Here is a 15,499-nt window from a genome sequence, read left to right as displayed (position 1 = left end):
TACCCTCAGCACTGCACAGGGGTCCCCATTACCCTCATCACTGCACAGGGGTCCCCATTACCCTCAGCACTGCACAGGGGTCCCCATTACCCTCAGCACTGCACAGGGCCGCACGTCGTGACACTGCACACGGCTCCCCATTAACCCTGACACTGCAGGGGGTTCCTGTCACCACTGACACTGCATGGGGCCCCCTGTCGCCCCCAGCGTTACACGAGTCCCTCGGTCACCCTCAACACTGTACAGATCTCCCTGTCACCCCTTATCACTGTACAAGGCTCCCCATGACCCCTGACACTGCTTGGGACTCCCATTACTGTGGCCACACTGCATGGAGCTCCTTGTCACTCCGCCATCACCACACGGGTCTCCCCGTCACCCCCCATCACCATTCGGGACTATCACCCTCGACACTGCACAAGGCTCCCTGTCACCCACTCATCACCGCATAGGGCAACCTGTCACCCCTCTTCTTATGGCATGTGGGGCTCTCCGTCACTCCTCCATCACCACACGGCCTCCCTGTCAGCTCCCGACACCACACGGGGCTCCTCATGATGCCTGGGTGCAGTGCCCTGGCTGCGTCAGAAGTGACCAGTGAAGTAACCACAGAAACCATGTGCCCGCAGTGGACGGAATTGACCCCAACTTCAAGATGGAACACCAGAGCAAGCGTTGTCCACTGCATGCTGCTGCTGAGGCTGGCCACGTGGACGTCTGCCACATGCTGATACAGGTGACTTTAACCTTCGTCCCCACCATCCCCGGGGAAACCTGATGCACTGCAGAGGCCACACTGCCAGACATCTCTTGGTGACAGCCGAAGGGTGTGTGGCTGACGTGGGTGGGCGGCTTCTGGGAGATGAGGAGGCCAAGGCACATGGGCTGTGATGCCTAGGGTCACCTAGTGGATATGGGAACCAGAAGGGTCAGGTATCAGTGGATATCCACCACTGGAACTATTCAGGAGTCACGGGTGACCAGAGGCTTATGGATGGTTCCAGGGCTGAAGGACGAGGAAGGAGAGTAGCACACAGTGATAGTGGAGACTGGTGCCCTGTCAGAGGGCTGCAGGGTTGCTGTGCACTAGGAGAGGGAGTGTGACTTAGCTGGAATGTTCTTTGCACCTTCTTCCCAGAAGCCATGAAGGGTGTGGGAAGTGGAAGATAGGCCTGGCGGTCCAGAGGGCATGGTGGGAGGGACAGCAGATGTGCCAAGCCATGTGGACGGCATCAGGGACGTGGGCTCTATGGGCATTGCTTGACGGTGTGGCGCGAGCCTGGGTGCTGTGAGTGCTGGGACATGATGGTTAAGGTTGTGTGTCAGCTGGGCTGGGTCATGATTTTCAGTGATTTGGCAAGTTGTGTAATGATACAGAAAAGCAGTTATGTAATGATGTCCTCCTCCATGACGTGATCTGATGTGATCAGCCTATCAGTTGTAACAGGAGTTTCCTTGGGGGTGTGGCCTGCATCCAATATATATGGATGTTCTGGCAGAGTTCGCTTGTTTGCTCTGAATCTTGCATCCGGCTCATCTTCGTCTGACCTCTTGTTCTTGGGACTTGAGCCAGTTGCCTGCCTTATTGCTTGCTGATCTTGGATTGGTCAGCTTCCATAGCGCATGAGCCAGCAGGTTGCTGTTATACCTGCTGATCTTGGATGCATCAGCCTCTGCAGCACGTAAGTCAGTGGCCTGCCATCTGACCTGCTGATCTTGGATTTGCCAGCCCCATAGCTACACGAAACCCTGGTGATGTAGGGGTTATGAGCTATGGCTGCTAACCAAAAGATTGGCAGTTTGAATCCACCAGGCACTCCTTGGAAACTCTATGGGGCAGTTCTACCCCATCTTGTAGGGTCGCTATGAGTCCGAATCGACTGGACGGCAACAGGATTGGTTTTGGGTTTTTGTAGCTACGTGAGTCAGGACAGTCCTCCAGCCTGACACCTGATCCATGGACTTGGGACTTGCCAGCTTCCTCAACTTCATGAGCCATTTCCTTGATATAAATCTGTGTGTGTGTGTGTGTATGTGTGTGTGTTTGTTTTACTGGTTTTGCCTCTGTGGAGAACCCAGCCTAAGACGTTTGGAACTGAGAGGGGTTCTAGAGAAGCAAAATCATAAGGATGAGGTGTCTAAATTGGTGCTCAAGTTTGACTAGTCTTAAAGGCCCTGATGACTCTGCCTCCAGTAGTAAAGAAGGCACTACTAATGCATGGCATGAGGTGGCAGTATTAACACACAAAATGTCACCACCAGTAGATCAAGTATTGGTGAGAAGCGAGGCCCTGGTGATCGCATGTTTGATATTTTTCTACAGTTTTGTCAGAATGAGAAGTATAGGGAAGATGGTTGGTTGGTCCTACTTTTGCTAGACAAAGTGATGAAAGAAAGAGATGAGCTCAGGGCTTCAGAGTCACAGTCTTTCACAGCATGAAAGATCTGAAAGTTGCCACTTGTTCCCTGAAAGAAAGCAAGCCTTATTTCTTGCCAAAAGCCAAACTCAGAGTCTTATCGTAGGAGTGGCTGAATTATGTCACCAGTTGAATTCCCAGGCTCCAGTGGTGTCTGAAGTTAAATTGAGGGCATTGATTGAGAAGAAATGGGACCTGAAACTTGGGGTGGGAACACATGGGAAGATAACCAGAAAGCTGGGGACACTGAGTCCCTAAATTCCGTTGAATCACTTCTGCCAACAGAACCAGCCCTCTTACTCCATCTGAAGAGTTCACTCCATCTTTGTCTGCTAAGCCACCCTCCCCTGTAAAACCATTGTTCCTTCCACCCGCATCTGATGAGATTAACCCAGCTCTGTCTGAAGAGTCACCTGGGACAATGCCTGGGGCATTGCCTGGGGGCATCACCTGAGGTAGATGCCTTATAAGACACTGCTGAATGTTCCCAGGATGCACCCCCCACCCATTTTTGCTTCTAGACCTGTACATATACTAGACTTAGATGCCCCAGCGAGCCCCAAAAGCTGAAGTGCAAAGTGTGACCCAGGAGGAGGTATACTACACTCCAGAAGAACTGCTTGGCTTTTCTAATGTCTACAAACAGAAACCTGGAGACTGTATGTGGCAGTGGCCATTAAGGTGTGGGATAATGGTGCAAGGAACATAAAGTTGGAACATCTTAGTTTATTGATATGGACCTACTAAGCACAGATTCTTCATACAGTGTTTCAGCTGGAGAGGTTAGGAAAAGATCTGATAGTTTATTTGGTTGGTTTGCTAAAGCGTGGATTATGCGGCAGCCTACACTAAATCAAGTTAATGTACCATACCTGCCTTGGTATACTGTAGAAGAAGCTGTCAGAAGGCTTAGAGAAATTGGCATGTGTCATGGATTGATCTGTATCCCCCAAAAATATATGTCAACTTGGCTAGGGCATGATTCCCAATTATGTGTGATTGTTACCCGTTTTGTCATCTGATATGATTTTCCTATGTGTTATTAATCCTACCTCCATAATCTTAATGAGGCAGGATTAGCAGCGGTTATATTAATGAGGCAGGACTCCATCTACAAGGTTAGGTTGTGTCTTAAGTCAATCTCTTTTGAGATATGAGAGAGAAGTAAACAGAGAGACATGGGGACTACATACTACCAAGAAAGTAGTGTCAAGAGCAGAGGGTGTCCTTTGGACCCAGGGTCCCTGCACCGAGAAACTCCTAGTCTAGGGAAAGATTGATGACAAGGACCTTCCTCCAGAGCCGACAGAAAGAAAAAGCCTTCCCCTGGAGCTGATGCCCTGAATTTGGAATTCTAGCCCACTAGACTGTGATAGAATAAACTTGTTTGTTAAAGCCATCCACTTGTGGTATTTCTATACAGCAGCAATGGATGACTAAGCATGTTAGAGTGGATTTATCAGGTTAGACCCACAGCCCCACACGTGAAGTGCCCAGAGGACACACCTTTTACCACAATGATGCGGAACAAATTTATGAAGGGAGCCCCCAGCATCCTTGAAGACTGCTGTGACTGCTGTTTTATATAAGGCAGATTACAGTGGGAACTGCCCTAACTGAATTAAGACACGTAACTATAATGGGATTTACTGGTCCCGGTGATGCTAGAGGCCAAGTGGTGGCACTCAGTCGACAAAGACGAGGTGGGCATAGTTACTGTAATGGACAGTGGAGTCAAGACAGTAATGAAAATACTCTGACTCATATGGACTTAACGGCGTTGGCTACTTAGTCATGGTATCCTTGGGAGTGAAATAGATAGGAAATCTACTTAATATTTACTTGATCTGTACAAGTGAAGAGTTCGAGGTCAAGTAAACAACTGTCTAACTAAAATCACCAGAATAGAGAATCATGCCCTCTCAGTCAATTCCAGACTGGAGCCAGTTTACCGACCCACAATCCATGAATGAAGGGGAGGCCAGGTCCCCTTGAGGAAGGATCTCACTACACTGCCAAATATTTATACTGTTAATCTTTCTCCCAGTCTTTCCCAAAGGGATCTACGACCTTTTACGACACTGACTGTTCATTGAGGAGAAGGAAATAATCAGACTTTTCGGAGATTGCTGGATACTAGCTCTGAACTGACACTAATTCCAGGAGACCCAAAACATCACTGTGGCCCACCAGTCAGAATGAGGGTGTCATGGATTGAATTGTGCTCCCCCAGAATATTTGTCAACTTGGCTAGGTCATGATTCCCAGTATTGTATGATTGTCTACCATGTTGTAATCTGATGTGATTTCCTTATGAGTTATATAACTTATCACTGTGATGTTATAAGATGGACTATCAGCAGTTCTACTGATGAGGTCTACAAGATTAGATAGTGTCTTAAGCCATTCTATTTTGAGATACAAAAGAGAGAAGCGAGCAGAGAGACCTCCTACCCCCACGAAGTGTCACAAAAGCAGAGCGTGTCCTTTGAATCTGAGGTTCCTGCACTGAGATGCTCCCAGACCATGGGAAGATTGACAACAAGGGCCTTCCTCCAGAGCCGACAGAGAGAGCGTTCATCTGGAGCCAGCGCCCTGAATTTGGACTTGTAGCCTACTAGACTGTGAGAGAATAAATTTCTCTTTGTGAAAGCCATCCACTTGTGGTATTTCTGTTATAGAAACACTAGATGACTAAGACAAGGGGGCATATGGAAGTCAGGTTATTAGTGGAGTCTTAGCTCATGTCTGCCTCACAGTGGGTCCTTGAACCCATCCTGTAAGATTTCCCTAGTTTTAGAATGTATAATGGAGTCCTGGTGGCACAGTGGTTAAGCGATCGGCTGTTACCCAAAAGGTTGGCAGCTTGAATCCACCAGCCACTCCTTGGAAACCCTATGGGACAGTTCTGCTCTGTCCTGTAGGGTCGCTATGAGTCGGAATCAAATCGATGGCAATGGGTTTTGTTTTTGTTTGTTTGTTTGTTTTTGTTTAGAATACATAATTGGAATAGATATACTCAGCAACTGGCAGAACCCCACATTGGATCCTTGACAAATGGAGTAAGGGCTATTATGGTAGGAAAAGCCAAGTGGAAGCTGTTAGAACTGCCCCTACCTAGGAAAATAGAAAACCAAAAGCAATACCACATTCCTGGAGGGATTGCAGACATTACTGCCACCATCAAGGACTTGTAAGGATGCGGGGGTGGTAATTCCCACCACATCCTCATTCAACTTGCTTATTTGGCTTATGCAAAAAACAGATGGATCTTGGAGAATGACAATGGATTATTGAAAACTTAACCAGGCGGTGACTCCCAATTGCAGCTGCTCTTCCAGATGTGGTTTCATTCCTTGAACAAATTAATAATAACATCACCTGGTACCTGGTATGCAGCTATTGATTGGGCCAGTGCCTTTTTCTCAATTCCAGTTTTGAACGAACACCAGAAGCATTTGCCTTCAGCTAGCAAGGCCCGCAATATACCTTCAGTGTCATACCTCAGGGTATATCTATTCTTCAGCCATGTGTCATAATTTAGTCTGCAGGGGCCTTAATTGCCTTTGCCATCCACCGTACGTCACACTGGTCCATTACATTGGTGATGTTATGCTGATCAGACCGAGTAAGGAAGAATTGTCAATGCCTCTGGACTTACTGGTAAAACATTTGCATGCTAGAGGGTGGGAAAAATTCAGGCACCTTCCACCTTAGTGAAATTTCTGGGAGTCCAGTGGTTTGGGGCATGTTGAGATATTTCTTATAAAGTGAAAGATAAGTTATTGCATCTGGTCCCTCCTACAATTAAAAAGGAGGCACAATGCCTCTTGGGCCTTTTTGGATTTTGGAGGCAGCATATTCTTCATCTGGGTGTGCTACTCCAGCATGTTAAGTGACTCAAAAAGTTGCTAATTTTGATTAGCAAGAACAAGAGAAGGCTGTGCAACAGATTCAGGCTGCCGTGCAAGCTTCTCTGCCACTTGGGACATATGATCCAGCTGATCCAATGGTGCTTGAAGTGTTAGTAGCAGTTAGGGATGCTGTTTGGAGTCTTTGGCAGGCCCCTATTGGTGAATTACAGCACAGACCCTTAGAATTTTGGAGCAAAGCCCTGCCATCTTCTGCAGATAACTACTCTCCTTTGAGAAACAGTTTTGGCTTGTTGCTGGGCCTTAGTAGAGACTGAATGCTTAACCATGGGCCACCAAGTCACCATGCAGCCTGAGCTTCCCATCATAAATTGGGTGTTATCTGACCCATAGAGTCATAAAGTAGGACATGCATAGCAGCACTCCATCATTAAATGGAAGTGGTATATACGAGATTGGGTGTGAGCAGGATCTGAAGGCACAAGGAAGTTACATATGGAAGTGACCCAAATGCCCATGGTCTCTACTCCTGTCATATTATCTGCCCTCTCCCAGTCTGCATCTGTGGCCTCATGGGAAGTTCCTTATGATCAGTTGACTGAAGAAGAGAAAACTCATGCCTGGTTTACAGATGGTTCTGTGCAATATGCAGGTACCACTTCAAAGTGGACAGCGGTAGCACTACAGCCCCTTTCTGGGACCTCCCTGAAGGACAGTGGTGAAGGAAACTCCTTCTGGTGGGCACAACTTTGAGCAGTGCACCTAGTTGTTCACTTTGCTTGGAAGGAAAAATGGCCAGATGTGTGATTGTATACTGATTTATAGACTGTGGCCAGTGGTTTGGCTGGATTTTTAGGTTCTTGGGAGGAACATGATTGGAAAATTAGAGACAAGGAGGTATGGGGAAGAGGTATGTGGATAGACCTCTCTGAATGGGCCAAAGAAATGAAGATATTTGCATCTCATGTGAATGCTCACCAAAGGGTGACCTTGGCAGAGGAGAATTTTAATAGCCAAGAGGATGGAGTGACGTGTTCTGTGGAAACCAATCGAACTCTTTATTCCTGTCATTGCCCAATGTGCTCATGAACAAAATGGCCATCATGGCAGGAATGGAGGTTATGCGTGGACTCAGCAACTTGGACTTCCACTCACCAAGGCTGACTTGGCTACAGCTATTGCTGAATGGCCAATTCTGCCAGCAGCAGAGACCATCATTGAGTTCCCGATATGGCATCATTCCTCGAGGCGATCAGCCAGCAACCTGGTAGCAGATTGATCGCATTGGACCACTTCCATTATGGAAAGGACAGCATTTTGTTCTCACTGGGCTAGATGCTTACTCTTGATAAGGATTTCCCTTTCCTGTATGCAGTGCCTTTGCCGAAACTACCATCCGTGGACTCACGGAATGCCTTATCCACCGTCATGGTATCCCACACAGCATCACCTTGAATCAAGGGACTTACTTTATAGAAAATGAAGTATAACACTGAGCCGGTGTTCATGGAATTCACTGATCTTACCATGTTCCCTGTCATCCTGAAGCAGCTGACTTAGTAGAACAGTGGAATGGCCTTCTAAAGACACAATTATGGTGCCAGCTATGTGTCAGTACCTTACAGGGTTGGGGCAGTGTTATCTAGGAGGCTCTAAACCAGTGTCCAATATATGGTGGTATTTCTCCCACAGCCAAGATTCACGGTTCCAGGAATCAAGGGGTGGAGATGGGAGCGGCACCACACACTATTACCCTTGGTGACTGACTCCCAAAATTTTTGTTTCCTGTCCCCACATCTCTATGCGCTGCGAGTCTAGAGGTCTTAGTTCCAAAGGGAGGAATGCTCCCACCAGGCGACACAACACTGATTCATTTGAAGCAGAAGTTAAGAATGCCATCCTGCCACTTTGGGCTCCTTATGCCTCTGGAACAACAGGCAAAGAAGGGAGTTACCATATTGACCAGTGTGATTGACCCTGACTACCAAGGGGAAATCAGATTGATGTTGCATAATGGAGATAAAAAAGAGTATGTCTTGAATACAGGAGATCCCTTAGGATGTCTCTTAGTACTACCATGTCCTGTGATTAAAGTCAGTGGATAACTGCAGCAACTCGATTCCAGCATGACTGCTAAGAGCCCAGACCCTTCAGGGATAAAGGTTTGGGTCACTCAACCAGGCAAAGAGCCACGACCACCTGAGGTGCTTGCTAAAGGTAAAGGAAATACGGAATGGGTGGTGGGAAAAGGTAGTTCTAAATACTTGTTAGTACCATGTGACCAGTTTTAGAAATGAAGACTGTAATTGTTGTATTTCTTCCTTGTATGTGTGCCTCAAATATTTTTGTTTTCTTCATTTATGAAATATAAGATGTAAACGGGGCTAGTGTGTTTTTGGTTGTACATATGTTGTATTGTGTTTAGTGCAGGTATGACTTGGTAATGGACTTTATTTGGAGATTGTGTGTGGTTTAAGGAGATGTGTACAGGTGCCAAGTTGACAAGGGGTGGACTGTGATGATTAAAGTTGCTTGTCAACTTGTTGGACCATGTTTGACAGTTACATAATTATGTACTTTTTGGCAGTTATGTAGTAATGTTTTCCTTCATGATGTGATCGGATGTGATCAGCCAATTTGTAAGGGGAGTTTCCTTGTGAGTGTGGCCTGCATCCAATATATATATATGGACGTTCTGGCAAAGTTCACTTGCTGGCTCTGGATCCCGCATCTGGCTCTTCGTTATCTGACCCCTGCTGATCTTGGATTTGTTAGCCTCTGTAGCCCATGAGCCAGCAGCCTGCTATCTGACCTGCTGAACTTGGGTCCATCAGCTCCTGCAGCTACATGAGTTAAGAGAAGCCTCCACCCTGATGCCTGACCCACAGACTTGGAACTTGCCAGCCTTGAGATCAATCTATATAGATATGTATGTATATGTATGTATATACACACACACACACACCTTGTTGGTTTTGCTTCTCTGAAGAACCCAGTCTAAGACACAGGGTTAGGGTTGCTTGGTGATGGCATGTGGAGGCCCTTCGGAAGATACTTTTCCTGGATTTGGAATTCTAGGTGACGGTTGTTTTCTCTCAGCTCATTCAAGAAGCACTTCCACCATCTGCAGCTCCCATCCTTTCTGTTTAGAAGGCAGTGTGTCCTCCTGGGAAAGAATGTTTTCTCTTTGTTTTTTCTTCTTTTGTGTGTGTTTATATCTTTAACAAATACACGGTATGCATACAGAAAAGTTAAAATTATGAAATGAACCCCAGCATAACCACTCAGGTCAAGAATCAGAACCCTGCTTGCACCTAGACATGCTCCCACCCTCCCTCCCCGAGCTGGGGCTGTCCCAACCTTTGTTGTCCCATCATCCCCTTGTTGCTTTCTCCACCAAGAAGGGAGCCTCAGCAGCGTGGGTCAGTGTTGTCTATTTCTAGCAAAACAAAAAAATGACCTGAGTCCATGTGGAAATGGTGGCATTGCAGGGATGTCTGTGTGCAGTTAATGGTGGGTGCCAGTGCCAGCTTTCTGGTTTTGGGGTGTCCTCTGGTTGTGTAAGATATTAGCATTGGAGGAAGCTGTGTTCTTTATTGAGAAATGAAGTCTAGGAAGAACACCACTCAGGAACTAAAGGGGCAGAGTAAGAGAATAGTCTGCTCCTGGATTCATTGTGACAGGCCCAGTTTAGCTGATCATTGGAAGCAACTGTAGTGCCGTCCGTCAGATCTGCTTTCAGACGCTTGCAGCATGTGCACCTCCCTTGGGCGATGACAGGTGCCCCGCAGTCCACTCTCACCTGTCTGTGTTCCAGGCGGGCGCCAACATTGACACCTGTTCTGAGGACCAGCGAACCCCACTGATGGAGGCTGCGGAGAACAACCACCTGGACGCAGTCAAGTACCTCATCAAGGCGGGAGCACTCGTGGACCCCAAGGTGCGTGCACATCCCTGTCACTGCCTTTGTGTCTAGACATGTCCCCTGCCAGTTAGGGGGCTGGTTCCTTGGTGAGTTGCACCCTAAACGCTGGCTGTGTGCAGGGGGTTCACCTCACCTCCCATGACCCTGGTTTGTAGAGAGTGCAGCTGCGAGGACTTTGCTGGGTGGATGTTTCAGCTGTTCAGCACTGTGCGTGGTGCACACTTGGGAAATCTGGCAGGAGGCAGAGTGGCCGCACCAGGCATTGAGGTGTGAGGGAGGGCGCCAAGCCACGGTGTGGCCATGGGGACAAGCTTGTTGGCATGTGCCCATCTGTGCACCGGCTTCGGGAAGGGATGTGTTCAGGAGGGTGAGCCGGGCCCACGTTTCAGGAGCAAGACAAGGAGGGTGACCACCTCTGGCATCTGTAGCGGTCTCCACATTGTGCTGCTCACCACAACTGCAGGCTGGGGTGGGGGCTCTTGCCCTCATGGCAGGTGGAGGGCCCACCCAGGCCCACAGCCAGTGCATGCAAGCCTTGGCTCCTCAAGAGCGTGCACGTAGGAAATATGTTTAAAAGAGTCCTACTTAGACCCCGCAGAGAGCCCGTTGCATGGTGTGTGTGCAGTGAGTGGAGACTGCGTGTGGGGTGCGTGTGTCAGCTCCGCTCACCCTGTGGTTCCTCCGGAAGAAGACGGGGCGTGTGTTTCCAGCACCACCCCACCATCAGAGGTGCCCGAGAGTACAGCCGGCGTGGCTTTTGTCAGCTGGGGCGCGGGGTGTCCATGGAGTACTCAAGGCCACTGGAAGGACCAGGTGTGGTTTGAGGAATGGAAATGCCACTGCCGGCTCGTCCAGGGAAATTCTCACCTGAGAACTAAAATCCCCCGTCAGTCATGAGCCATGGGTCCAGGGTAGACTAGGCCGGTGCCGGTGGAGATGGCCGTGTCTGAACAGGGTCGCCTCCACACCCTCCACCCACCAGGCCGTGCCCAGACCAGTGCCCGTGGCACTGTGCTAGCCTCAACTTAATCTTTTTATTAATTTAGTAAAGTCTTTTTTTCTGATTATAAAAGTCAACCAGAATTAATGCAGAGAAAGTACAAGCTACTGAAACGAAGGAGACAGTCACCCAGCCACACCGAGCAGTGTAGAGTCGCATTCCCCTGTGGCCCTTGGCTCCTGGCTCTCAGCCCGTCCACATCCCTCAATGTCATTCCCGGTGAATTTTGTTGACCAACTAGTTGGAGGCGCCGGTGGAACCTCACCGCAGGCCGTGAGCCAGGCCCGTTACTGAGTGGCAGCCCCCATCGTGGGCACGTTGGAGACCCTGCGTGTTACCTGGGAAGCCTCACACTGGACGCCTGAAAATACACCCCCTCGTACCCATTTCAATGCTGAGTGTTACAGTTTTCTTATAGGTTAACGATGTGATATGCAAAAAAAGTAGTTTTAAAAAATTATTTTAATTTTCTTTTGTTAGAGTGAAAATTACTTTGTATATAGTTATTGAACATCTATGGTTTTAATTTTGTAAATTGTTTCCTTATGTCCTCTATTCATTTTTCTATTGATGTACTCCTGTTTTCATCTTTGATTTTCATAAGAGCTTTTCACAGGTGACAAATAACAACTGTTTGTCAGATATTTTACAAATACTGTTCCAAGTTTGTAGTTAGTCCTTTATTTTGTTTTGGTGGTTTTTGAGATATGGAAGCCTTTAATTTTTTTATAAGTAACTGTAGATAAATAGCTGTTAATCCTTTCCATTGTGATAACATGCATATTTTCAGGTAGTACTTTTTATCATTTCTCTTTTAAATTCTTAATTATTTGAAATTTGCTGTGGTATGTGATGTAACATAGTGATCTAACTGGCTTTTTTTCCATAAAGCTAGCCAGGAGAAATGAGTAATTTATTGATTAATAGAATTTTTTCCCTTGAGCATTTAATTTTTAACTAAATTTCTGTTTGTATAAATACTCCTTCAAAGAATATTTTAATTCGTAACATTTTTGGATTATTTTCCCCAGGATAGACTGTGAACTTGGTTCAAATGTTTGTTTTCATTTTGGTATATTGCCATAAAAATGTTGTTGTTGGTGGGTGCAGTCAAGTCAGTTCCGACTCATAGCGACCCTATGTACAACAGAACGAAATGCTGCGCAGTCCTGTGCCATCCTCCCCATCATTGTTATGCTTGGGCCCATTGTTGCAGCCACTGTGTCAGTCCATCTTGAGGGTCTTCCTTTTTTTTGCTGACCCTCTACTTTACCGGCAACCCTGGTGGCATAGTGGTTAAGAGCCACTGCTGCTAACTAAAGGGTCAGCAGTTCGAATCCACCAGGTGCTCCTTAGAAACCCTATGGGGCATTTCTGCTCTGTCCTATAGGGTCGCTATGAGTCGGAAGACGGCGGTGGGTTTGGTTTTGGTTTTTTTTCCTACTTTACCAAACATGATGTCCTTCTCCAGGGACTGATCCCTCCTGATAACATGTCCAAAGTACATGAGACGAAGTCTCGCCATCCTTACTTCTAAGAAGCATTCTGGCTGTACTTCTTCCAAGACAGATATGTTCGTTTTTCTAGGAGTCCATGATATTTTTGGTATTTTTGTCCAGCACCATAAATCAAAAGTGTCCATTCTTCTTAGATCTTCCTTATTCATTGTCCAGCTTCCACATGCATATGAGGCAATTGAAAATATCATGGCTTTGGTCAGGCATACCTTAGTCCTCAAAGAACAAGGGGATATGGTATGCTTTCCAATCTGAAAAGGTGTGCATCAGGGTTGTGTCCTTTCATCACACTTATTCAGTCTGTATGCTGAGCAAAAAATCCAAGAAGCTGGACTATATGGAGAAGAATGGGGCATCAGGATTGGAGGAAGACTCATTAACAATCTGCTATATGCAGATACGCAACACTGCTTGCTGAAAGCGAAGAGGACTTGAAGCATTTATTGAAGAACATCAAAGACTGCAGCCTTCAGTATGGATTACACCTCAACATAAAACAAAAATCCTCACAACTGCACCAACAAACAACATGATAAACGGAGACAAGATTGAAGTTTGTCAAGGATTTCATTTTATTGGCTCCACAGTCAACACCCATGGAAGCAGCAGTCAAGAAATCAAACGCCTCATTGCCTTGGGCAAATTTGCCACCAAAGACCTCTTTCTAGTGTTAAAAAGCAAATATGTCACTTTGAGGATTATGGTGTGCTTGACCCAACCCATGGTATTTTCAGTTGCTTCGTATGCATATGAAACCTGGACAATAAAGGGAGGGCCAGAGGATAATGGATGCCTTTGAATTATGTTGTTGGTGCAGAATATTGAATATATCATGGACTTCCAGAAGAATGAACAAACCTGTCTCAGAAGTACAGCCAGAGCGCTCCTTAGAAGGGAGAATGGCGAGACTTCGTGTTGCATACTTTGGACATGTTATCAGGAGGGACCAGTCTCTTGGTAAAGTAGAGGGTCAGCAAAAAAGAGGAAGACCCTCAACAAAATGGATTGATACAGTGACTGCAACAATGGGCTCAAACAGCCAAGATTGGGAGGATGGTGTGAGACCAGGCAGTATTTTGTTCTGTGTACATAGGGTCACTATGAGTTAGAACTGACTCGACAGGACCTGACAAGAACAACAACAGCAGGCTGTTATTGTTACTGTTATTTCTTTTAAAATGATGACCAACAGGGTCCATATGCACACATCATTTTCTGGACAAATTATTATTTGAATGAAGATACCGAGGCTTCTGAATTACGTTGTTACTATTAAGCTTTTAAGTAGCCAGAGAAATTTTACTGTGGACAAAAGCAGCCTTAATGCTGACTGGCACTTTAGATGCCTGTAAGTTTCCTAGTTGGTTAAGTTCTGTGCTAAGTGCTTGTAGACCACTGAGAGACAGTTACTGCCAAGAATGGCCAAACCCCTCTCTCAAGAATTTGTAGCCTGTTCCATGACCATTGGAAAACAGAAAGAAAAATGTTCGAGAAATCAAGCATGTTGGCCAGAGACAAGTTATCATAAGATTCCAGGCAAGGGATAGAGAAGTAGTTGAACAAGAAATTTACTCTCCCACTGTGAATGTCTATAAAACTGGAGAAACCATACGAGGTAGCTGTTTTCAGGCAATGGATGATAGGACAGAACACAGTCCCTGAGGGAAGGGAACGCACGGGGAGAGCTCTCCATTGAACAGCAAGCATATTGAATGGATTATATGCTGTGACCTGTTGTTGTTGTTAGGTGCCATTGACTCAGTTCTGACTCGTAGTTACCCTGTGTACAACAGAACAGAACACTGCCCGGTCCCGTGCCATCCTCACAATCGTTATGCCTGAGCCTATTGTTGCAGCCACTGTGTTAATCCATATCTTTGAGGGTCTTCCTCTTTTTCGCTGATCCTCTACTTTACCAAGCATGATGTCCTTCTCCAGGGACTCATCCCTCCTGATAACATGTCCAAAGTATGTGAGACGTAGTCTTGCCATCCTTGCTTCTAAGGAGCATTCTGGTTATACTTCTTTCAAGACAGATTTGTTCATTCTTTTGTCTTTTGGCAGTCCATGGTATATTCAGAATTCTTCACCAAAACCACAATTCAAAGGCATCAGTTTTTCTTCATCTTCCTTATTCAGCATCCAGCTTTCACATACATATGAGGCAATTGAAAACACTGTGACTTGGGTCAGGTGCACCTTAGTCTTCAGGGTGACATCTTTGGTTTTCAACACTTTAAAGGGGCCTTTTGCAGCAGATTTGCCCAATGTAATGCATCTTTTGATTTCTTGACTCCTGCTTCCATGGGTATCGATTGTGGATCCAAATAAAATGAAATCCTTAACAATTTCTGTCTTTTCTCCGTTTATCATGATGTTGCTTATTGGTCCAGTTGTGAGGATTTTTGTTTTCTTTATATTGAGGTGTAATCCGTACTGAAGGCTGTGGTCTTTGATCTTCATCAGTAAGTACTTCAAGTCCTCTTCACTTTCAGCAAGCAAGATTGTGTCATCTGCGTAACGCAGGTTGTTACTAAGTCTTCCTTCAGTCCTGATGCCACATTCTTCTTCATATAGTCCAGCTTCTCAGGTTATTTGCTCAGCATACGGACTGAATAGGTATGGTGAAAGGATACAACCCTCACACACACCTTTCCTGACTTTAAATCACACAGTATCCCCTTGTTCTTTGTTTGTCTTTGGTTTCGGCGAGTGTGATCATGATATGCCTCAGTGATTTTCTTTTGGGGTCTCTTCTATATGGGGTT

The 15,499-nt window shown here is 46.2% G+C and overlaps 1 protein-coding gene across 6 annotated transcripts in view; it reads left to right on the top strand.

Moving 5' to 3' along the window:
- The window catches only part of EHMT1 (euchromatic histone lysine methyltransferase 1), a 231,313-nt gene that overhangs the window by 181,021 nt on the left and 34,793 nt on the right, over positions 1-15,499 (top strand). For 5 of the 6 annotated variants that reach the window (XM_023725491.1, XM_023725492.1, XM_023725490.1 and 2 more), the window contains 2 exons: positions 630-736; positions 10,107-10,229. In XM_023725491.1, the coding sequence (XP_023581259.1) occupies positions 630-736; positions 10,107-10,229 (230 nt within the window). Of the gene's footprint in view, positions 1-629; positions 737-4,464; positions 5,011-10,106; positions 10,230-15,499 lie in introns of those variants that run through there. The other variant, XM_023725493.1, reaches the window with a different exon arrangement.

Source organism: Trichechus manatus, unplaced genomic scaffold (assembly GCF_000243295.1).
Source record: "Trichechus manatus latirostris isolate Lorelei unplaced genomic scaffold, TriManLat1.0 scaffold00317, whole genome shotgun sequence".
Classification (NCBI taxonomy): domain Eukaryota; kingdom Metazoa; phylum Chordata; class Mammalia; order Sirenia; family Trichechidae; genus Trichechus; species Trichechus manatus.
This window is presented reverse-complemented; position numbering and strand designations above follow the sequence as displayed.